The sequence below is a fragment of the Sporobolomyces salmoneus genome (assembly GCF_050403485.1).
Source record: "Sporobolomyces salmoneus JCM6883 DNA, S_salmoneus_JCM6883_v1_ctg6, whole genome shotgun sequence".
Classification (NCBI taxonomy): Eukaryota; Fungi; Basidiomycota; class Microbotryomycetes; order Sporidiobolales; family Sporidiobolaceae; genus Sporobolomyces; species Sporobolomyces salmoneus.
Genome location: NW_027481157.1, coordinates 111,600 through 134,762, shown reverse-complemented (window position 1 = coordinate 134,762; position 23,163 = coordinate 111,600). Strand labels below are relative to the sequence as shown.

At 50.7% G+C, this 23,163-nt stretch overlaps 8 protein-coding genes across 8 annotated transcripts; 3 read left to right on the top strand and 5 right to left on the bottom strand.

Moving 5' to 3' along the window:
* Positions 1-896: 896 nt before the first annotated feature.
* On the bottom strand, positions 897-2,356 carry JCM6883_006604 (uncharacterized protein; the record flags this gene model as incomplete). Its single annotated transcript, XM_076629625.1, has 3 exons — positions 897-1,740; positions 1,803-2,248; positions 2,333-2,356. 3 exons carry the CDS (start codon positions 2,354-2,356, stop codon positions 897-899), a joined length of 1,314 nt encoding a protein of 437 aa, XP_076490252.1.
* A 1,019-nt stretch (positions 2,357-3,375) lies between these two features.
* Positions 3,376-4,686, bottom strand: JCM6883_006603 (uncharacterized protein; the record flags this gene model as incomplete). The annotated part of the gene is made up of 1 exon (XM_076629624.1): positions 3,376-4,686. The coding sequence occupies one exon, from the start codon at positions 4,684-4,686 to the stop codon at positions 3,376-3,378; it is 1,311 nt and encodes a 436-aa protein (XP_076490251.1).
* A 1,124-nt stretch (positions 4,687-5,810) lies between these two features.
* On the bottom strand, positions 5,811-8,526 carry JCM6883_006602 (uncharacterized protein; the record flags this gene model as incomplete). Its single annotated transcript, XM_076629623.1, has 15 exons — positions 5,811-6,293; positions 6,371-6,452; positions 6,523-6,549; positions 6,613-6,673; positions 6,743-6,826; positions 6,892-6,938; positions 7,006-7,022; positions 7,091-7,284; positions 7,348-7,492; positions 7,567-7,627; positions 7,698-7,730; positions 7,799-7,875; positions 7,944-7,975; positions 8,036-8,379; positions 8,498-8,526. 15 exons carry the CDS (start codon positions 8,524-8,526, stop codon positions 5,811-5,813), a joined length of 1,716 nt encoding a protein of 571 aa, XP_076490250.1.
* Positions 8,527-8,657: 131 nt separating this feature from the next.
* On the top strand, positions 8,658-10,276 carry JCM6883_006601 (uncharacterized protein; the record flags this gene model as incomplete). The annotated part of the gene is made up of 4 exons (XM_076629622.1): positions 8,658-8,687; positions 8,746-8,811; positions 8,872-9,939; positions 10,217-10,276. 4 exons carry the CDS (start codon positions 8,658-8,660, stop codon positions 10,274-10,276), a joined length of 1,224 nt encoding a protein of 407 aa, XP_076490249.1.
* Positions 10,277-10,488: 212 nt separating this feature from the next.
* Positions 10,489-13,649, bottom strand: JCM6883_006600 (SKN1/KRE6 family beta-glucan synthesis-associated protein; the record flags this gene model as incomplete). The annotated part of the gene is made up of 16 exons (XM_076629621.1): positions 10,489-10,555; positions 10,619-10,639; positions 10,704-10,777; positions 10,840-10,951; positions 11,016-11,146; positions 11,217-11,300; positions 11,370-11,517; positions 11,586-11,669; positions 11,732-11,860; positions 11,929-11,994; positions 12,069-12,155; positions 12,230-12,291; positions 12,365-12,405; positions 12,565-12,595; positions 12,689-12,748; positions 12,825-13,649. 16 exons carry the CDS (start codon positions 13,647-13,649, stop codon positions 10,489-10,491), a joined length of 2,022 nt encoding a protein of 673 aa, XP_076490248.1.
* Positions 13,650-15,242: 1,593 nt separating this feature from the next.
* JCM6883_006599 (putative asparagine synthase) lies at positions 15,243-17,529 on the top strand (the record flags this gene model as incomplete). Its single annotated transcript, XM_076629620.1, has 5 exons — positions 15,243-15,396; positions 15,456-15,634; positions 15,706-16,086; positions 16,151-16,855; positions 16,918-17,529. 5 exons carry the CDS (start codon positions 15,243-15,245, stop codon positions 17,527-17,529), a joined length of 2,031 nt encoding a protein of 676 aa, XP_076490247.1.
* Positions 17,530-17,687: 158 nt separating this feature from the next.
* On the bottom strand, positions 17,688-20,355 carry JCM6883_006598 (WD40 repeat domain-containing protein; the record flags this gene model as incomplete). The annotated part of the gene is made up of 5 exons (XM_076629619.1): positions 17,688-18,941; positions 19,018-19,214; positions 19,275-19,879; positions 19,964-20,195; positions 20,286-20,355. The coding sequence occupies 5 exons, from the start codon at positions 20,353-20,355 to the stop codon at positions 17,688-17,690; spliced, it is 2,358 nt and encodes a 785-aa protein (XP_076490246.1).
* A 123-nt stretch (positions 20,356-20,478) lies between these two features.
* Positions 20,479-22,535, top strand: SUP45 (translation termination factor eRF1; the record flags this gene model as incomplete). The annotated part of the gene is made up of 10 exons (XM_076629618.1): positions 20,479-20,531; positions 20,627-20,640; positions 20,727-20,756; positions 20,826-20,859; positions 20,924-21,152; positions 21,218-21,717; positions 21,779-22,189; positions 22,259-22,269; positions 22,333-22,425; positions 22,510-22,535. The coding sequence occupies 10 exons, from the start codon at positions 20,479-20,481 to the stop codon at positions 22,533-22,535; spliced, it is 1,401 nt and encodes a 466-aa protein (XP_076490245.1).
* Between the last annotated feature and the right edge of the window lie 628 nt (positions 22,536-23,163).

Below are 23,163 nucleotides of genomic sequence, written 5' to 3'. Positions count from 1 at the left end.
ACCCCTCATCACTCTCGCAACATTCTTCGACAATCGTCTCGTTTCCCATCTCGTCCTCGTCGACTTCTCACGGAAATAACCCGAAAAAACACACAAGTTTCTTCTTTCCCTTTCTTCCCCACCTTGTCTTCTTCTTCTTCCAGCAGTAAACCTCTCGTTCCTCCTCCTCAACATACAAAGCATACAAAAGAAGAAAACGTCATCGAAAAAAAGAAAAATGAAACAAGAAACAACCGCTCCGCCTTTTCTCTCCGCTTTTCTCGTTCTTCCGTCTTGTTGTCACCACCAAAACCCCCTTCCCTCAATCCACAATCGCCGCCTGATTACACCTCCCTCTCCTCTTTCTCGAATTAACGTCCTCTTCATTGAGCTTCACGGTTTTTCGAACATCCTCCGCTTCCACCTTGGAATGAAACCGATCTTCTCCTGAACATTAGGTTTCTTTTCAAGGCTTTTCAGTTCGATTCTGCCCTCCCTCCCTCTCTCTTTCGTTTCAGCTAGTGAATAGTTGTCTCTTTTCTCGAGCAATGGAATGAATCGAATTGAACAGAACGATCTTCTCCCGCCGAGAGACTTGAGTTTGAGCGTACTGTTTTTCACACGCTTGAGTAGGACATTAAGCAGCTTCTTCGGGACACCAAAGTTAGGCTGGAGGAAGCGCGTACCAATTCGCGAGAACGATCTTTTGCGCGTCACTATGAAGTTCATCCGCTCTCCTCGGTTCAATCTCCTCGGTTCAATGGCGGGAGATTCTAACTCGACAACTTGCAAAGTCACGAGATGTTACAGAAGACACGAGCATTACAAACACTCCACGACCTGTAAGTTTTTGCGCAGACAGAGAGAGAGCAAAACAGGAAAGAGAAGAACAGACAGATTCAAACTACAGGCAGAAATCATTCCTCCAACCACTTTCGATACTCGTGCAGATCCGCCAGCGACTTCCAGACTCGAAGAATCTCTCCAACGTTGTCCTCTTCGATCAGGTCGACCAATCTACTCTCGAGCCACTCTGCTAGAGACTGTACGGCCTCGAACTTTCCAACGACCCATGATTCGCGCAATCGAACCTGTCGTTGCGCCGCCTTCTCCTCCTTCTCGGTTCGGGGTGCTGTATCCGTCGTCGGCTTAGGCAAGGCGGGCGCTTCGGAATATTCCTCTTTCCTCAGTTTGTCGTGGTGATGCTTGATAATGAACGGTTGAACGCATGCGTTCAGTTCGAACGCCAAATTGCGCCTGATGTCTGAGAAGAGGCAGTGAACGAGGTAGTCGAGTCTTTCGGAACCTTGTCTTCCTTGCGAAAAGAGTTCAACCGATCGCAGCGAGTCCTCCATCGAGTGAATTCGGCGAGCGAGTTCCGGGACTTTGTCCTTATCGAGTGAGGACGTGGCAGAGTATCGGTCGCTTTTCAGAGGGGTAAAGATCTGAAGGTGCTCGAGAGCGGGGAGTTCGAGATGTTCGAGGGTTTCTAGCATTGTCGTAGGGGTTGGAAGATGGAGAATGAGGTGTTTGAGAGCGGGTAGACGATGTGGTACTGAGAGAGTCGGGTCAGAGGGAGTTTCGGCGGAAGAGAAGGAGGTGTCGTTGGCGCCGAGTTGGAGGCGAACGAGAGAAGGAAAGAGAGATGCGAATTCGAGGAATGAGTCTTTTATGCTTCCTCCGAGAGTTTCCTTCTGACCGATCATGATTGAGAGGGAAGTGAGCCGATCCGCGAAAGAAGTAGCGTGGAGGGAGGTCAAACTGCGTCCTACCGAGTTAAGGTGATTGTCGCCACGGATACTGAGTTCGACAAGGACGCGCACGACGAGATGAGGGAGAGTGTAGAGAGTGCATCGGGTGGAGTCGGATCAGGAGAAACCTCCGAGGGAATGACGAGCGAGATTGATTTGATGTTGGATAGATTCGCTTCGAGGACTGGCTTGAGCGCTTCATACATCGAGAGGTCTTCGAGGTTCCAAGAAGTGACGGATTTGGCGACCTCAATGAGCTGAAATAAATTCATCCTTTCCTGATCATCGTTGAAAACTCGAAGAGCTGAAGTGGACGTGGAACCGGTCGTGAAACCCTGAAGCGATTCGATGGAGATTGTCGACAAATTTGGAAGCTTGGGAGCGACATGGAAGAGGGTTGTCGCGATGTCCTTTTTATTCGTTCGATCGAATACCAAATGGGTTACGGCTGTAGCAGCTGGACTGTTGACGAGTCGATATTGACAGATCGGTGCCGCGGCCTTCGAAGCGCAGATAGTCTGCCAAAGAGATTGACTGAATTGTGAGCTTCTCTTCGATCTCACTTCCCACAAAGGCAGGCAGAAGGAGGGAAAATAACGCACTCCGAAGAGATACTTCCAAGTCATTCGCCTGGCCTCCCAATTCACTCTCGACCAAGCATCGAATGCTTTCCCTCTCAGCGTGCTCCCCATCGTCGTCGTCCTTACGTCCGTCTTTCGAGTATAGCTTCCTCCTTGCGTCGTTGAAGTTGACTGTTCGAGAGTCTGTCTCTCCTTGTATTTTGCGTCCGAGCGATGAATGTGCTCCGTAATGAACTCTTTGACTTCGTAGGGTAGGTTCGAATAGCTCATCGCGACTGGATCGAGAGCGAAGAGATCTAGCTTCGGAGGAAGAAAGGAAAGTCAGCGATGTGGCTTCTGAGCGGCTGCCTCTTGCATTTACGTATTCTATAGCTTCCTTCGGCATCACCAGGCTCGTCACAGTGTACTCCAGTTACGTTGTAGCGTCTCCACGACCTTTCATCAAATTGACGAGATTTCGCGAGAGGAACTCACGGGCTGATCAACTCGAGTTCGAGGGCGTGGCCGTACGTTGAACTGAAAGCGTTTTGAGTGTATTTCGGTGGTCGAGAAGATGGAAGACGAGCGAGACGAAAGGGTGTCGGGGGAGATTCGGAAGTTGGTCGATCGATTGACGCAAACTGTGTGATCGAGCAGCGACGTGGGATGGTACAGGCGTTACAGTCGCTGCGGTGTGCGTTAAGGTTGATTGGGAAAGAATCAGGTGGAGATGGAAGAGGCCCGCACCGACTTTCGAAAGAAAGTTTCGAAAGAATCGAGCGGACACAACGCTTCGCATCCAACTCATAGTTGTCGGTCGTCTGATCTACTCTTTGCAGAGTCAGCACCACGAGAGAACGCTCGAAAACACGAAAAAGACCCTCGATATCGAGCGCGAACCACGCTATTTCGATGTTCGACTTTGATTTACGAGTTGCGAAGCGGGAAGCGAAGGCATCCCTCACGAGAAGTTACGGCAGAAGACCCAATAGTCACAGAAGGTATGTACACTACAAATCATTCCGTGAATGTAGGGAGAGCGAAAAACAATAAGGAAGAGAATAAACAGGCTCGAATCGTTACTTTCAATCCCGCATCCACCGACTGTACTCATTCAGATCCGCCAACGACCTCCACATCCGATGCATCTCATCGACACTTTCTTCCTTCGCCAGGACTTGCACCCTGCCCATGAGCCAAGTCGTCAACGAGAGAATGTCCTCCTCCTTCCCGTACATCCACGAATCGCGCTTCGCGAGTTGGTAGCCCATCGCGTTGTCTTCCTGCTCCGTTAGCGGTCCAATGATTGTCGGTTTGGTAACAACGGGCGGCTTCGAGTATTCCTCCGAATCGATACTTTCGTAGTGATTCTTGACCTCATAAGTCCAGACGAACTCGGCCGTTTCGGACTTTTCCCGTTGCTTCGAGTACATTTCGGCTCGGAGATAGTGAAACAGTTCCTCGAACCTGTCGAGAGCACTTTTCCGTTGTGAGAAGAGCTCGACCAGTCGCAGCGATTCCTCCATCGAATGAATTCGGCGGGCTAGAAGTGGGATCTTCGTCCGACCGAGTGATTGCGCGACAGAGTAATGGTCGCTGTCGAGAGGCGTAACGATTTGAAGGTGCTCGAGAGCGGGGAGTTCGAGATGTTCGAGGGTTTCGAGCATTGTCGTAGGGGTTGGAAGATGGAGAATGAGGTATTTGAGAGTGGGGAGACGACGTGGTACTGAGAGAGTCGGGTCAGAGGGAGTTTTGGCAGAAGAGAAGGAGGTGTCGTTGGCGCTAAGTTTGAGGCGAACGAGAGAAGGGAAGAAAGATGCGAATTCGAGAGTAGTGTCGTTCAAGTATCCTTCGATAGTCTCATCCAAACCGATCGAAACAGAGAGGGAAGTAAGCCGGTTCGCGAAAGAAAAAGAGTCGAGGGATACGATCCACTCAGGTTCCATATATGCGTGCCAACCGGGGATATGGATACTGAGATCCGAAAGAGATGTGCACGACGAGATGAGGGAGAGGAATCCAGGTAGAGCCGTGCCGTCAGGTAGATCTGAAGGAGCGACGAGCGAGATTGATTTGATGTTGGATAGATTCGCTTGAAGAAGTCGCTCGAGCTCATCGAGCATCGAAAGGTCTTTCAGGTTCCAAGAAGTGACGGTTTTTCCAAGTTCGACGAGTTGAGATAGATTCATCCTCCTTTGTTCGTTCTCCGACGATGGATCGTATAAAGACGGCACGAAGAAATCAATCGATTCGATCGTGATTGTCGACAGGTTTGGGAGCTTGGGGGCGATGTGAAAGAGAGTCGTCGAGATCGTGTCGAGTTTCGCGTTCGCGTCGAGGATCAAATGAGTAACGACGTTTGCCACTGGGGTGTGGAAGAGTCGAAACTGAAACATCGTTTCCACAGCTTTGAATGCGTGGAGAGTCTGTGAGTCACAACAATCATTCTGTGAGCTTCGAGCACTCTCCCGAGGAAAAGACGTCGCAGAGAGAGAAAAACGCACTTCGAAGCGATACTTCCAAGCCATGCGCCTATTTTCCCAATTGACCCCGGACCAACTATCGAGTGCCTTTCCTCTCAGCTGCTTGGCCTGTTCCTTCGTCATGGGCCCTTGACTCCGCTCCACAGCCAATCCAGCCTTCGTTCCCGCCTTTCGCCGTTCCTTGTATCTCGTGTCCGAGCGATGTATATGCTCCGTTATAAACTCTTTGACTTCGTAGGGTAGTTTCGAATAGCTCATGCCGACTTGATCGAGAGTCGAGAGATCTAGCGTTCGAGGAACGAAAGAAGAGTCAGCGATGTAGCTTTTCGAGGCCGACGCGTGCATGTGTGAGTTCTTTATATTCCCTCCTGCCTTGTTGGCCAGTTCCCATGTACTTCAGTCGTGTTGTAGCGTCTCCACGAGCTTTCATCAATTGACGAGATTTCGATGGACAAACTCACGGGCTGATTGATGGTAGACAATGGTAGGGGCCGTATACTCGTCCTGATACGTCTCAAACGTGTTCCGCGTTCGCGAGATCGAGAGAGGGAGGAAGAGAACGAGTTGAAAGAGAGGTAAGACCGGTGAGAGCTTGAAGTTAATCGATCAATTGCCGCAAAGTCTGCGATTGTGCAGAAGTATGTGAGTATTTGCCGAGACTCGCTTGATGTGAGGTTGAACGCGTTCGCGAGATGAGGTCGCTGCCACAAGAGTTTGTTTCGTTTCATTCTCTCGAACTCCCGTTGAGAGAGCGAAGTCTTTAGCGGACTGATGAAGTGTCTATTGCTTTTCTGATCGATTTCTTCTCGTACAACGATCACATGATGGATGATGGAAGGAAATAAATGAAGGACTAGTGGTAAACAAGCAGAGAAATGAGAGAAATGATTCGAGGGGTATGATGATAGGATGTTACGATGAGGCGAGAGTAAGCATATGTTCAGGACAGTCATGATAGATAAGTACGTGGATGATGAGGCGAGATGAGGGAGGGATAAGGATACAGAGAAAATGAGTTTGAGGAGACGAGAGAGGGCCTAAACTCGCATGGTCCTCTTGACTCGTCGAGCTCGAGCAGTCGTCGTCGAAGAGCTGGTAGGGAGAGGAAGACTCGTGCTAGTTCCAGTGAGAGTCTGTCCTTGAGCCGAAGTCCTAGCGTTCTGTTCGACCGTCCAAGACTGAACCTGGAACGAACCGTTCGAGTAAGGTGCGGCATTGTCGGGAACGGCTCCACACGAAGCGGTCAATTCTCCTTGGAGAGCAGCGATGAATGCCGCAGCGTTTTGAGGGGTCGTCGTTCCGTTGATTCCATAATCGGAGGGTTTCGGGAGCGTTTGAGAGTTGTTCGCAAGGAGAGTTGACCACGAGTATTGACTGTAGTCGAGTCCGTTCGCGAGATCTTGTTGAGAAGCCTGTAATGTGAACGACCAGTAATAGCTGCCTGCTGACCAGGCCCAGGTTACGAGTTGTTGTTCGTAGAATGCCTTTTCGAACGCTTGATCTTTAACGCCGGTGTAGATCTACGAAGCGAGGAGGGAATCAGCAATCAACCAGGAGCAATCAACCAGGAAAGCGGGGATGAGGGAGAAAAGCTTACACTGAATTCGTCGATGCAAATAGGAATGGGGTACTCGAGGTATTTCTCACCCGCGGTGCAAACTTGCTTGAGGATGTCGGCACTAGAGGAAAACACATTATGAGCTTCACGACGGGCGGGAGAGAGAGTCGGGAAGGCAAGGGGGAACTCACGAGTTGTTCTGAGGAGGGAAGTTTCCACTGCGCGAAGACGAGGAGAGTTAGCACGGGCTAGCTGAGTTATTTCGCGAAAGCTTCACTCACGGGTAAGGGTGGTCAACCATAACCATTGAGGGAGGGTCAGTCGCGTGCGCAGCGGCGAAATCTGTGTGAAGAAGAACCATCAGCTGAGTTCTGCTGGTCTCGAAACAAAAGGCATTTCTTCGCTACTCACCGTACCAATACGTCAAGTTGGTGTAACCTTCGGTGATGATCGTGGCAACAGGCCAAGACGAGGCCTGGATAGCTCGGTAAGAACCTGATCGTGCGCAAATATCGTCAGTCTCGCGCACCGCAATGTGCTACGCTGAGCTTGAGACGTACGGTCAAAGTAGTTCTCGAGTTGTTTGAGCTGGTCGTCGGTGTAGGGGCTATTCAGAGACTGGAGGGTCAGCCTTGTTTCCGCGGAAAGAACGAAAGTGAGGGAGGGACACCAACCGAGGTTCGTTGACCGGCTATAAGGAATATAGTACGTTAGCCCTGGAGCTCGGAAAGAAAGACCTTGAAGAGACAGAAGACTAACCTCGATACCAGTAATGACGGAACGGTAAGGAGAAGTCTCGACGAATTGAATTACAGCCTTGATCATCTCGTCACTTCGAAGTTGGCTCGGCGTCTCAGTGTTAGGGTCGCCTCCGAAGAACGAAGGGGTCGTCGTAAGGTGTCCCGAAGATTGTTCACCGTTTTGAGATCCGGGAACACCGTGCATGTCGAGAACTGTAAGTCCTTCCTGTCAGTCTCATCGTTCGGTTCCAGAGAGATTGGGAGAAGTAGACGTACTGGCATACATTCCACGATCGTAAGCCCAGCCGAGAACTCGGTTGATGTAGTATTGATAGATATCGGTGCGGTTCAAGTAAGGTTCTCCCTCGATAGTAGGGATCCAGGCCCAGTAACCGGTAGGAATACGAAGTTGGTTGATACCCTGTCGCGCGAGAAATGCGAGAAAGGCGAGTCAATTACGACGAAAGAGACGTAGGGATGCGAAAAAAAACGTACGTTTTCGTAAAGAGTTTGGATGTCGGATTCCGTAACGAAAGTTTCGAAGTGTTGAACGAGACTAGCGAGGGGGGAGAAGAGTGAGTCAGTCGTCAACGATCTGTCGAGATGCAGGCATGAAGAAAACTCACGCTTCTTCGCATTTCTCTTGTCCAAGAACGGAGCTGTGAAGATGAATACGTGTCAACTGAGCCCTAGTCTCGATAGTAGCAAGAAAACAAAGAGGACGTACCAGAAAGTCCATTCATCGAGAGTGGTCGGGCCCGAATTCGGTACAACGGCGTTGACGGTCGAGTTGAACCAATCAGGCTGAACGTCACGGGTGTGAGTTAGACTTGTAGGTGTATCGTAGTGAGAGAGAGGGGGAGGGAGCTTACGATCATCCATTTCTCGAGAATAAGCCAACTTCCTGTTTTTTCGACGAAATCAGTTTCTGGCTCCTCGAGATCGCTGACGCAGTGAGACTGACCGAGACACATCCCGAGAGCCTTGTCTGACGACCAGGACCAAGCCGGTAAGTCGACCGTCGAGAAAGTCGCTCCCGATACAGCTCCATTATTGTTCGGAGTCGCGGTTCCCGTTCCCGTGTTTGATCTGTCGTTGACCGAGTTACTCTTGTTGTTGTCGTTGTCGTTCGCAGCCCGAGATCCCAATACTCCTCCTAGGACTGCTCCGACGATGACTGCGACCGCAACGAGAGCTCCAATAATCCACCAGAGTTTCGATTTGCTCTTGCCTCCTCGAGCTGCATACTTTTCGTTGTGGCCACCGTGGGCGAGTCCAACCGTCGATGATTGAGGTGGATACATGTTACTGTCGCGGGAGAGTAAGTGTCAGTCGTCGCGAGAGATGAAGAAATTGAAATCCGGGGTTCCCGAGAGCGGGACCTTGACAGGGACGCAGAGAAGCGGAAGGCGCGGGTGACACTCACTCGTTTACTGCTCCGTACGGTGCCGACATGTTGTACTGGTCGATTCGAGTAGTAGTCGAGGAGAAAGACGCGAAAGGAAAACGAGGGGTCGCAATGTTCGGAATGTTCTCTCTCCTCCACTTGCTATTGATCAGGTCGACCTCGGCACTAGCTCGCAGCAATGACACCGACAAAGACTAGATCGCGCACGGTGAGTCTCATCTGTTGCTCCAACCGGGATCCGCTCTGATCTCGTGACCTTGATCTAGATCAAATCCTCTCGAGCGGCCAGGACTCGATCGGGGGTGAAAGAGGCAGAACAGACAGGCTCAAAGGTATGCTAGTTCAACTGCACTGAGTCGACGAGAATCGCTCACGCTTTCGCGACCTCACAGATCGATTTCCTCTCTTCCCTCCCGAACGAGTTACTCGACAAGATCTTCGAAGATGCCTGGACAATCGATCAACCTCTTACCGGTTTCCTCTCGATACGGCTCCTCCCCTGGGACATCAAGATAAGATATCGTCGAATCAGTATCGCGAAAGCCAGAAACCTCCGCCGATTCGTCGCCAGGCTCAAAGTCGCGCCTCAACTGGGCGCAATCGTTCAAGTCTTCCAAGTCAAGAGCAGTGTGAGGCTCGACGACTACGACGAAGCCTCGACGAAGGAACCGCTCGAAGGCCTCTTTCGCAATCTCCCGTCGGTGGAGGAGCTCGACCTCGATCAGCCTGAACTAACGGCCGCGTTCTACCGCTGTATCAAATCGGAGCAAGATTCGAACAGGACCTCCCTATTCCCCGCTCTTCGCTCTCTCCGCGTCGACGGAGGAGGCCCTCGCTCAGCTCCCGAGGTCAAAATTCAACTTTTCACCTCGCTCGAATCTCTCATCAGCCTCGACTTCAAGGGATTCACCCTGCATAGAACGCGATGGAATGAACCTGGCCCTATTATTCAGACCTCCAGCTACACCCTACATGGCCCTCCTATTCCGAACTTGAAACACTTGTCGATTGAGGGACAGGATGTCGACGCATGGTGCATCGGGCACCTTTGCTCGAGATGTCCCAACCTCACGTCCCTTCGCCTTGACGGAGATATGACCACTTACGGAGACGTTCTTCCAGACGTACCGGACTGTCTCGAGGAGCTAGAATTGTTGACTCGATCGAGGAACTTCCAAGAATACTGCGATCACGAACTCCCTCGCTTTACCCGACTCAAACGTCTCACCCTCGGCAGTGCGATATTTTCCGATAATCTCCCCGACCATATTGCCAATCTCTCCCATCTCGAACGACTCGAATTGGGAGAAGGTACGGTTCCGATCAGCCGTTTGAATTCTCTCATTAAGGGTCCTACTCGACTTCCCTCACTTCGCACTCTCATTCACAAATGCAAGGAGGAGGAACCACAACCCGAGGAGGAGGAGGAAACCCGAAACTTTGCCCTTTTGTTGCTGCTAGTTCGCCCGTCTTCACTTCTGCTTTCGTTTGTATCCTTGTCTCCATACTCTGTCACATTTCGTTTCGATAGTGTTCCTGTGGAAGTTGTGTCACACATAGAGGGGAATCTTGCATTGAGAAGACAGCGAGAGAATGGGCTCGAAGCGAAAGGACTTCTTTCTTCAGTCGGAATCTTGGTGGGTCCGCTTCTTGTCTGACTGAGAGAACTTGTCGAGGCGAGACTACCGAGATGCTGACAACAGGGAGATCTCACTCTAATTCGCTACTCTCGTTCAGATCGCGACGAAACTCGAGAATCGTTCAAAATTTGTAATGCGTAAATGGAGGGGGATCTAAAAACTCTGCTGCTCATCATCATACACGGCTAATTCACGAAGAGGCACATCAAGAAACGAGAGAAGATAAGTGTACAAGGGGACCCTAGTCGTCAAAACGAAAAGAAAAAAAGCAAGAAAACGAAAAGAAAGAAATCGTCGAAATGAGTGTCTGCGGGTTGGGTCGTACGTAAAGATGGGGGAGGCAAGGATTGGTGATCAGGGTATATGGCTTTAGCAGCCGGTCAGCGAGTTCTTCGGGAAAGTGTAACCAGCTGCGTCCCACGTTGTCAAATTCGGGCTGCGAGCAAGGCAAAAAAGGGTCAGTTCGATCTGAGTCGATCGAGAAGGACGCGAGACTCACTTTGTGTAAGCGTTGATATGTCTATGAGAGAGAGGGAAACTCGTCAGTCAAGCTCGTAACAAAGAAGAACAAGAAGATAGCTGACTTGTTGATGTAATCGCTAGTAGGGTAATCTGGAGGATCGCAACCAACGTTCTCGGATCCTTCTCGTTGATAGACCTATCGAGAATCGACGAGTCAGTACAACGCAGAGAAGCGAATGATCGACAGCGAAGACTTACTCGAACATAATCGATCAACATTTTACCGGGATATTGCAGTTGACCGTAATTAATCGTTTGGAACGAGTCTGAGATACCCAAATTGAGGATGATCGACATGGGTTCCTCCGAGCTGTCAACCAGAAGAACCGTCAGCTAAGCGGCGGGAAACGCTACTGACGGACGAATCGACTCACATCAAACGTTGTCCGACACCGACTCGAGAGTTGGGTCCGACAGCACCGGCATTCATCGTCCACGAGGGTTTGCCGTCCGATTGCCATGTGACATACCCATCGTCAACACCTGGATTCGATTCCCAACCGTACTGTCGAACGAAAGGAAGAGAGTTTAGCGACGACTGAGAAAGAAGCAGCGATTCGAGCTCTTCGACTTACGGTAGAGAATTCTCCTCCATCATGTTGATAAGCATCAACAGGAGTTTCAGTCACAGCAGAACAAGCTTGTTGATAGACTCCTCCCTATCAATTCGAGCTCGATTCAGTGTCAGTTCAGCAACGACAGAAGGAGCGGGCGAGAACAGAACGTACGATGTAGGAATTGAGTTTCGTCACGTCGGGAGTATGTACCTCGACGTAGGGAGTCGTGTTCTTGATCTCGTAGCCGTAATCGAATGGCGCGAATTGAGCAGATTGCGAAACGGCTCCCACTAAAGCTCTTCCTGTCCACTCAACTTGTCTGAAGGATACAGATACGACGAAGGTCAGTGAGGACCGCACGAGCAGCGAGAGGAGGGCGGGACTAACGCTTCAATGATATCGATTTCAGGAGCTCCTCGTCCGACCTTGACATTCGGTCCAGGGTGATCCTCTCCCGAACAAGTACAAGCTCTGAGGTCAAAACGAATGTCAGTGTTACTGTCGTCGATAGGGAGAAAGTCGAAGAAACGAACGAGAGTCGTTGACCGGGTAAGTAAGATAACCTTCCACCTTTGTCTCCAGAGTTAAGAGCTCCGGCAGGACCGTTACCGTCAGGATCGAGTTGTCCATCGAGCGTACCAACATCGCAAGATGAGTAAGAGCTAAGAGAGAGGGGAGGAACAATTCATTAGTGTCAAGCTCTCGAGCGACGAGAAAGTGTTGAACTCACTAAGGCCAAGTTCCATGAGTCGTCGCTCCGTATCCAGCTCGTCCAAGATTACCCATCGTCCAGGCACTACACACGAGTATAGAACTGTGAGCACGCTGAAACGCTTATCCGGTCTCGGATTCGGAAATTGGCGAACTCACCCAGGCCAGAATCCTCCAATGTTATTCTTCCCGGGAAGAGAAATGTTTACTTCAATGTAACCGCCCGTGAAGCAGAATTTGTTCCAGCTGCAAAGCGGAGAGATGGAGCATCAGTCGCCGATTCGTCTCTTCGACAAGCAGAGTTGATCACAGCGACTCACGATTGAAGCATTCCCGAGCGGAAGTTGAGGTTGTGGATCGGTTCTTGCGTCAGAGTGAGAACCTAGCAGCGGGAAAAAGTTTGGGTTAGTTTCTCAGCGAAAGATTCGACTCGCTCTTTCGTCGGGAGAACTCACCAAGTTTCCTCCCTCAGTTGTCGCGGCATCGGGATCGTACCCTGAATACGGTCGACAACAGGTAATGGAGATTGTGTTGACGAGATTGACATCGAGTTGAGAAAGCCGAGAGGATGAAGCAGGACGAGAGCGAACGGGGAACGAAACAAGGTCAGCTCATCTCGCTCAAGTTCCGGTCTCAAAGAGTTCGAACGACGAACATTCGTAATCTCCAGTCGCCCAGTAATGCAGCTAGCGAGAGACGAAACGATCGAAAGGTCAGTGAAGAGTTTCATGGCGAGCAGAGACGAGGAGAATCGTGCAGAGAAGAGAGGAAAGACTCACATCTACAGCTTCCCAGAACGGGTCGTCTCCGGGCCAGAATGTTCGACCTTCCGTGTTGAACTAGCGGATGAGACGAGGAAATAATTTTAGCTCGTTTGAATCGAATCTGAATTGAAAAGAGGTGATTAGAACTCACCTCATCTGAGAATACGAGTACGTATTTCTGACCGTCATACCCTGTTCTCGTCAGTCGATTCGAAGGCGTATCTTTATCGATCAAACTCGGTAATCCCGGAATATTCGGAACTTGTCCACTCGCGTTGATTCCTCCGATATTGTAAGCTCCATACGTCGATTGTCGCCTGCTAGACGCCCATTGAATGATCGGGTACCCGGCAAACAGTACGATCAACCCAGCGACCAAGACTAAGATCCCTGCGACGTTGAGCCAACCTCGTAACGAAAAGGCGGTACATGAGACGTGATCGTCGTATTTGTCGGAAGGGGAAGGGTTGTGAAGTTTGTCGTCGAGTTCGGCGTCTCGAGCGGTGAAGACTGGGGCGTGTCGAGTCGGTCCTGCGACGAGAGGGGCGGACGAACCTGCCGAAGCTCCCATATTTCTCGACGACATTCGAGGTGTCGAAGCTCCAGAGTGACCGGAAGATGATGGAGGTTGGTTCAGAGAGGCGAAGGGACTCGGTAGACTCGAGTTTCGAGCGCTGTAGCGATTTTGTAGATTTTGCATACTCGGGCTTAACGGGGGTTGTTGAGGAGGTCCACTGTAGGCGTAAGGTCCGTAACCGCTTCCAATTTGACCCGTCATGACTCCCTGTGCCGTTTCATGTTGTTCCCCGCTCGATCCACTGTCGTACCTCGCTCTCGGTGAATGCATTCCGTCGTAAAATGGATTCGGCGGTTGTTGGTGTTGGGGATGGAGGGCGTACTGTGGGGAATGAGGATCTTGTCGTTCGATGTTCGAGTACCCGGCTCCCGCACGATTTAGTTGAGGAGGTCGAGCCATTTGTCGAAAGTTGAGAGAGAAAGAGAGGGGAGAGGAGAGGAGCGACTAGTTGACGCGTGACCTGAACAGGGAGGGAAAGAGAGGGCGGACGTTCTCGTGATTAGCTCGGCATCGTTCAAGTGTAACGGGATCGTGCGCGATCAAAGGAAGGGAACTGACGAGGAGAAGGATTTAGCGGGAACTCCGCTTTGTCGCGTCTGACCCAAGGTAAAATCGATTGATACTGCTATCTCTAACTTCCCTAGTACTCTGACACTGCTTCCTTCTCGTTCAGGTGAGTCGGGATTCGAAGTGGGACTGGAGTGAGAGAGTTTGGAGAGGAGCGTGTTTGCTGAAAGATCTCTTCGAGCAGATCCAGTGAACGAGTGTCGTGAGGAAGTAGAAGCGTGTAGTGTAGTTGTGTGCAGGGCTGTAGGTCGCTCTGTGTGGTGGAAGGCAGTGATCGGACGCGACTCTGTTCGCCTTGTTCGACGCCAAGCTGTCGAACGATTTTCTTTAGGTAGCTTTCTTTGACTCTCAGTGCTGCTCGTATACCCGTACAACGCTTCGTAAAGGTCCTCTCGAGCGAAGGAAAAACGGCCAGGTTTTCGAGAAAAAACTGAGCTCGAACTTCTTTGAGGGACGAGGTCGCTGTCAATGGCCCAACTCGATTGTAGCTACACGATACGGCACCGACAGACTCATAGATATGAAGTCATTCCCGCGAATGGTCGTTTCCTTGAGTCTGAAAGGATGAACAGCCGTCAAAGTTTCGCTGAAACTGCTTGAATTCCAGTCACATTCGTAAAGCCCTCGCTTGTCCGAACGCCCAGAGCCTCACACCGCCGAGTGATGTGAACTTGTATAGGCGGCGCACATCTTTGACGGAAAGACCGGTGAGCCGTAACCGCGACGAAGGACATTGACGAAGCACCAACTTCTTCAAAGCTCAATTCTACAGTATCCACCCTAAAGCTAGCATCGGATCCGCAGACTTCTACATAGCGTCCAGACATGACTCACGGTATCAGCACTCGGAACTCCCCTTGGTCTCAGGCCAGCCATATTGCGAATGAGCAAGTCAAAACTGTAAAACAGTCAGGCAAAGCAAGCAAGGACTGCCTGGACTTGACGACCTGGCCGCTGCCTGATGAGCGAAGCGCTATTGGGTAGGTCGGTAGGTGTAGAAGAGATGACACGGCGGGAGATGAAGACGAGGAAGTTGAGAGCAAAAAACGCAATGAGCGAGAAGTTGTGTTTTGCGGGCCAGCAACCCACTGGAGCTCGTGCTTCCTCATGAGTCCTCACAAGTTTCGACGAAGAACTCTATAATGCAGAGTCACGGAGAAGCCGTAACATGCGAGAGCATTACCCGGTCTAAGGAAGCGAAGCTAGCGAAGTCCGATTCGCGCTCGACCCGCTTCTTGCGAACGGAGATCACCTCTTTTCGTTCTTCCGCTTGCGTAGAACTGACTTTGGTGGCTCAATAATCACCGACTAGGTCCTGTCCTGCGACACAGTCACCTTACCACTTCCTCAGCCTCTCCTCGAACGAATCGCTTCTCTTTCTCCCCTCCTCTCAGCTCACACCGTCTCGACACACGCCTACAGATTATGTGCGGTATCGTACTATCCATACGGCCGTCCTCGAGCTCCCAAGTATCTTCTTCCGCGAACCCAAGCACTTCATCAATACCAGTCGATCAATCAACTTCTTTCGACCGGGAACGCGAGTGGGAGGCTCTGACCGCAACGGTAGCTGATCGAGGTGAGTTTGTGTCTCTACTGCGGCCACGCGAGATCTCACCAGCGCCCTCGACTGTGCAGGTCCGGATTACTCGCAAACTCTGACTGTCGAAAGCGCCGATTCTGCCTACACCTTGACCTTCCATGCGACTGTCTTACACCTCAGAGGCGAGCAAGTCACCCCTCAACCTTTTACGAACGAACGAACTGGAGATATCTTGTGCTGGAACGGTGAAATATTTGATTCGCCTTCATTACCCGTGAGTCGTCCTTCTGTGCTACCCTGTTCCGTAGACGTTCCAGGAAGGCTCACGAGAACTCTCGTCTGCAGGTGGGGTACGAAGAGAACGACGGAAAGAAGTTGTTCAGTTTAATCGAATCGGTCGGGTTCTTCGAAGCGATGAAACGGTTAGATGGACCTCATGCGTTCATCTATTACTCGAAAGCGGAAGACAAGATCTACTTCACTCGGGACTGTTTGGGAAGGAGATCCTTATTGAGGAGGAAACGGAATAGACGGGGAGAATTCGTTCTGACTTCGACAGCACCACCGCGGACTGAACACGAGGGAGAGGAGGATGCATGGGTAGAGATCAGCTGTGAAGGTATATGGGAGCTAGATCTGAAGGTACTGGCGTCAGGCGAGGGAGAGAAGTTCTTGAGACTGCACAAGAGGTTTTACGAGTCTGAAGCTCCTTCTTCCGAAGCTCTCGTAAGTCACTTCACCTCGGACTTATTCCACGCGTCAGCATGAGCTCATACCCTACGTCGTTCAGACGTACCCTTTCGACCGACTGAATCGTTCTCTACCGACAATCGGTTCTCTCCTCCCCATGACTCGTTCCTTTCCACCTCTACCCGTCCTCTCCAAACCCTATCTATCTCTCATATCGACCTTCAAATCCCTTCTACTCGAATCGATACGTCAGCGAGTTCTCACAATCCCCTTTAACTCCCGCTCCTCGTCTCCTTCCAAGGACTCCGAACCGAAACCTCGGATTGCAATCTTATTCTCCGGAGGTCTAGACTGTACTTCTCTCGCTCTCCTCGTCGATGAAGTACTGCCGAGGGAGGAAGGAATCGATCTGATCAACGTTTCGTTTGAGAATCCGAGAAAGTTGCAACTCGCTACGGGCGGTCAGAGGAAGGAAAAGAAGAGGAAGGAGACGAAGAAGGAGAGACAAGATCGATTGAAGCGGGAAGAGAATGGGGAACCCGAGCCAGTCGTTCAGGAGGCGGAGGAAACGAATGAATCGAACGCTCAAGGGGAACCGCAAGATTCGACGATACCGAGTGAACCGGCATCGATGTATGATGTCCCGGATCGGATGACCGGTCTCGAAACATGGGGAGAACTGTGTCGATTGAGACCTCATCGACGTTGGAATTTCGTCAAAGTTGATGTCCCGTATCAAGAGATGATCGAACATCGACAACGAGTGATCGACTTGATGAAACCTCAAGATACCGTCATGGATCTCGTTGAGTCTATCTCTCCTTCACCCAGTCACTTAAGGAAACTGACGCCGAATCGATTGTTCAGAGTATCGCTGTGGCATTCTATTTCGCCGCTCGCGGGCAAGGAACCCTCGCACCACCTCGCGATGCAACACAAGCTTCCTCTTCGACTCCCTACACATCGACAGCACGAGTGCTTCTGAGCGGTCTCGGCGCCGACGAACTTCTCGGAGGATACTCACGCCATCGAAAAGCTTACAACCAATACCAATCCTTCGACCCCTCCCTCCCTTCTCCTCCGCCCGACTCTCCCGAAGGACACGCTCGCTGGACCTCTCTCATCGACGAACTCCAAATGGATCTTTCTCGCATCTCAACTCGAAACCTAGGTCGAGACGATCGAATCATTTCTTCCCATTCGAAAGAAGTTCGATATCCATTCTTGACTACTCCCGTAGTGAGGTTCTTGAGTGATTTACCGGTATGGGAGAAATGCGATCTGAGGTTTGAGGAAGGATTGGGGGATAAAATCTTGCTGAGAATGTTGGTGAGAGATTTGATGAGGGATGAATCGAGGGAGGGGGAAAGAATGAACGGGAATGCTTGGAGGTTGAAGAAGAGGGCGATTCATTTTGGGGCGAGAACGGCAAAGATGGAGTTAGAGACGGGGAGAGCGAAAGGGACTGATAGATTGTAGATATTATTTGCGCTCGAGAACCTTAGAGGAGAGAGACATGAGGTAGTAATAGCATAGAGCAAACTCAAGGGAAGAAAGAAAACAACGACAAAACGAGAGAAAGAGACACTGCGAACGAAAAACGAATAAAAAGACTCATGAACAAAACGACGACGAAATCACGCAAAGTCAAACGATCCTTTACACCTCCTCGCCTGTTTATCGACGTCCCATTCCCACACTCTCTTCCCCGTCGCGACCAACAACCTCTCTTCAAACTCATCCCAATCCATTCCGAGCAAATCCAATTCGCTCGTATCCGTCGGGAAATTGTTATGAGTAACTCCTCCATTCGTCATCGTTCGATAGACTCGAGAGTTTCCTGAGTCGACGTTTGTATGAGAGTAAGTGTAGGTCGGGACGGAGAAGGGATAGATTCGAGGGAGACGAGTCGAAGAAGGGACGGTTGGAGTCGAGGAACGTTCGCTGGCGGTGAGTAAGGGGGCGGCGAAGAGAGACAGGGGAGGATTGGGAGTGACGGGAGAAGTAGAGTAGCGACTCAGAGTCGTGTAAGGGATGTTATCGTCGAGAACTCGACGAGAATCGACGGTCGGTCCAGAAGCGGCAATCGAAGAATAGGTGCGTCGAGTGGATGCGTTGGCGGCATCGTTCGAGCTGGATAATGGACTGAAACGACGAGGTCGAGTCGTGTTGATGCTAGAAGAGTTTGATCCCTCTCCCTCCTCCTCTTCTTCTTCGCTGTCCTCCTCGTCACTATCTTCCTCCTCTTCCTCGTCCTCACTATCGTCATCACTATCTATTTGACTCGTCTCGAGACCATGACTCGTTCCGCCTCGATTTTCCCTATCGAGCACGACAGGAGTTGGCCAAACTTGTCCCATCCCTTCATCCGGCATCTCCATCGCCTCTCCTCCCGCTCCTCCTCCGCCTCGTTCCGACGCGAGGAAGCTCTGGTTCCATTGATCATGTCTCTCCCTTTCCGATCTCATCGCATCTTGGTCGTCGACTCCACTGTCTTGTCCCAAAAGGATCGATGAAGGTGGGATTCTCCTTCTCGTTCGAGTCGTAACGCTGAACTCTCCTCCTGAAGGCGGTACTCGCGAATCCCGCTCGGTCCCTTCCATCGTCCATTCGATCTCTGAGTCATCGTGCGTCGAAGATCTCCTCCTCCTCCTTCTCGTCCCGATCCTTGGTCCTCTTCCTCGCTGAGCACGACCCGGATGAGGTCGAACCCTAGCCGGTGGGAAGTCGTCCAGATCTCCGGGAGACGGAACTCGGAGGTTATGCCATGGCGAAGAAGGGGGGTCTTGGAGTTGAGAATGATAAGTCGAGGAAGAAGCGCAAGTCGGGATTTCCAAAATTTGAGACGTTTCGAAATTTCTCGCATCGATCAAATGAATTCGGCGACGATGCTACCAGAAACAACTCGAGGAATCAGTCCCTGATACTACTGAGAGAGCGAAGGAGGGAGAGCGAGTAGTAAGTCACCTCGGTGAAAGCGAGTAATCCTCCTTCGAAATTCCCTCGACCTCCGGGACTGAATTTCACTTTTCGAACTGCTCCGGTTGGCCCTTGGAGTCTTTGAGTCGTTTCGAATTCGGCGACTGTACGTCGTGTGCGTTGTGATGTGGTACTTGAGGAGGAGGAAGGTAATTGTCGTTGATCGTAGACCGTGACGAAACCATCTGAAACGACGAACACTCAGTCGCGATGACGGAGCAGAGAGAGTGCGGAATGAGTCGTACCTTGACTACCCACGACGAAACAATGACCATCATCCCAATCCGTCGAAAAACTCGCATCTCTCCTCGCTCCATCTTCTCCCTGAATGATCGTTCTCAACTGATATTCATCCCCTCTGACATCGAACAAGAAGACTTGATCCGTGTCTCCTACTGCGACTAGTTTCGTCCCATCCGAAGAGAGCGAACAATGGTTGATGGGAGTTGAGAGATGGAGGATATCGAGTTCGGGTCGTGGGATCAGTTTACATTCTCCTCCTCGATTGAAACTTGTCGATTCTTCGACTTCCTCTTCCGACTCCTCCTCTTGATCATCTTCATCGTCTCGAATTGTTTTGGGTTGATACGTTTGATCGACGATAGAAGTCCAACCTCTCTTTCGTTCCCTTCTCCTACTCTCCCTAACCCTCTTCGAGCTCTTCCAATCCGGTACGTCCCCAACCACATCGAAAACCTTGATCATCTCATCATTCGAACTTAACAACAACCTCGGTTGAGACGGGTTCGCCGGGGAAGGGGAGATGTTTAGGGAATTGACGATGGAGCCTTGAACGTTTCCGATATGAGGGTCTGAGGAACTTGAGGGATGTGGGATGTATTGATAACACCTATTATACTCCTTTCTTCGTGTTAGCTCTCGCGCTCGGCGAGAGTCATCCCGAGAGGAGAGGGAGAACGAGAGCGAAGTTTACCAAGTTTGATCCGCTTCGATGCTCTTCAAGACAATCTCTGAATTCTGACCTCCCGCAGCTACTAGCCCACAACCCTGAGTGACGCAACATGGACTGAACCCAAGAGGGGTGTAACGAGGAGTCCTGTCGTTGTAGAGAGAGTGCGAGGCGAGGGAATCATAAGTCGCTGTGAGGATCGAATTCGAATCGGGTGTAGTCGAAGGCGTATAAACGAGTAGATCTCTCAATTGTGCTGCACACGGAGAGGAAGTGGTCGAGTCGGAGATGAGTGCGGGGAGCCGACTTGAGGAGAAAGAGAAGAGAACCGAGGGAGGAAACTCACGATGAGATGCAGTAGTAGTCGAACGGCTAGAGAATGGTTCTGGATGGACTAGACTATTCGTATTAAACATTGGACATCGAGGTCGAATGAGGTATCGGATCAAAGAGACGAAAGACTCTGACGACGATCTCTCCCGCTCTTTGTCTCTCTCCTCACGCGCCCACCCCCACGCCAAACGTAGCAGTATTAGAAGATGTCGGCCACTCCAGCAGATGCTCAGCAAGAAGCCAACATCGCCGTCTGGAAGTGAGTTTCCTTTTCATCCCTCTTTCTAAAGATGAAAAAAATGGAGCTGATGAACCGCTCTCATCGCTCTACTTGCTGTGCGTTCGTGTGTTCAGGATGAAGAAGCTTGGTAAGCTCTCGCCTCTAGTCGTTCAGCGCCTCGTTCAGACGAGGTGGGAGGATACAAATTGACTGATCTTCAAAACTCCCTTTTAGTTCAAAGTTTACAAGCTGCGCGTGGTGCAGGTAAGCCGCTCGATCGATCAGTGTCTGTGTGCAACGCAGAGATATTGACTTGTTCGCGTTGGATTGCAGGAACTTCGATGATTTCCTTGATCGCCCCTCCTCGGTTCGTACTCTCTCCCCGTGCTATTCCAAGCTCGATGACCTGACATGAGTTCGCATTCTCGCAGATCTCAAATCTCTGCTCTCTCTTCCATGTTGACGCAAGAATACGGTACCGCATCAAACATCAAATCTCGAGTTAATCGACTTTCAGTTCTCGCCGCCATCACTTCGACTCAACAACGATTGAAGTTGTACTCGAAAGTACCCACGAATGGATTGGTAGTCTACTGCGGAACTATCTTGACGGATGAGGGAAAAGAAAAGAAAGTGAACATTGATTTCGAACCTTTCAAAGTCAGTCTCCTCTCTCCCCTTTTGTCTCCTCGTCATTCCGTGACTTACCTCGATCGACGTTGTAGCCTATCAACACCTCTCTCTACCTTTGCGACAACAAATTCCACACTGAAGCCCTCGCCGAACTGCTCGAATCCGATGCGAAATTCGGTTTCATCGTCATGGATGGTAACGGAGCCTTATTCGGTACCCTCTCCGGCAACACCCGCGAAGTCCTCCACAAATTCACCGTCGACTTGCCCAAAAAGCACGGTCGAGGAGGACAATCTGCCTTGCGTTTCGCTCGTCTTCGAATGGAGAAACGACACAATTACGTCCGAAAAGTCGCCGAACACGCAGTACAACACTTTATCACGGACGACAAAGTCAACGTTCAAGGATTGGTTTTGGCTGGATCAGCGGATTTCAAGACGGAGTTGAATCAGAGTGATTTGTTCGATGGAAGGTTGAACGCGAAGGTCATTAAAGTTGTCGATGTTAGTTATGGAGGAGAGAATGGATTTAATCAGGCTATTGAATTGGCGGCTGAATCTTTGTCGAACGTCAAATTCGTTCAAGAGAAGAAGTGATCAGAATCTCCCTTTCTCTCGACTTGAATCTGTGCTGACGATTCTCTCTCGACGTAGACTCATTCAACAATACTTCGACGAAATCTCCCACGATTCCGGCAAGTACTGTTTCGGAGTCGACGATACTCTTCGCGGTCTCGAAATGGGAGCTGTCGAAACCCTCATCGTCTGGGAGAACCTCGACGTAACTCGACACTACCTCCGCGACTCTACCGGTGCCGAACACATCGTTCACGTCCATGCCCCTCCCCCCGCCGCGAACACTTCGAAAGCGGCCGAGAACGCTCAAGGAGGTGGAATCAACGCGTTGAGCGAACAAGATCGTGCGAAATTTTTGGACAAGACGACGGGACTCGAAATGGAACAGAGTAAGGAACCTCAACCACTTTTGGAATGGTTGGCAGAGAATTACCAGTCGATGGGAGCTCAGTTGGAGTTCATCACGAACAAATCCCAAGAAGGGTCCCAGTAAGTTCCGCTTTCTCTCTTTCATCTCTCTCTCTCTCACAGTACTGACTGCTCTTCCACGGCTCTTAGGTTCGTTAAAGGTGCCTTCTCTTTTCTATCTCTCTCTCGCTCATCATACTGACTGCTCCTTCACGGCTGAAAAGGTTTCGGAGGAATCGGTGGATTGTGTCGATACAAAGTTGACTTTGGAGAATTGAACGAACACTTGTTGGCGGGTGAAGACGACGACGAGTTCTGTGAGTCACTCTTTCACTCTCACTTCCGCTTGCACCCACAGACAGCAGAACTGAGACTGACCCTTGATCCGCGTGCTTGTTCAGACGACTCTGACGAAGATTTCGTCTGAAGTCGTTCTCGGATTCTCTCCCTAGCTCTCGAGGAGGAGGGGGGAATCGTTCCAATCATCTCGAACGTCGTCGTCTTATCCGAACGCGTCGAGGCTGAAAGGTCGATTCTCTCGAGTTGTGGTGGTGGTGGTCAGGTTCGAGTTGGTGGAGGACGAGAGAGTAAGGGAAAGGGAGGAGGAGGAACGAATTTGATGGATAATGACAAGAGCCGAGGAAAGGGATATTACTATCGCTCAAGACGACAACGGCAACGAGTCAGGTGGAAAGAACGACTCTCTTCGAGGGAGAGAGTCGACAAGTACCGAGTTTTCTTCTTTCCGGTCAGTCCAATCTCCCTTCCCACTCTCGCTCCTGTTGCTCGACGCTGAACCCCGGCTCGTCGTTCACAGTTCTGTCGCTGTTAGATGAGCATGTTTAGTCGATCCATGATTTCACTTCCTCGCTTCCCTTCTCTTGCTATCCCGCTTCATCAATTTTTCCGTCACTTTCTTCAACTTTTTTCTGTTTTGCGTTCTGTTTTTCTACATTGTTCAATTGATTTGTTCTCATTCTCTAATGGTCTGTACCGTTTGCGCGCGAAAGAGAGTCGAAAGAGACGGAAGAGAGCGAGAGTTGAGTCACGTGAGC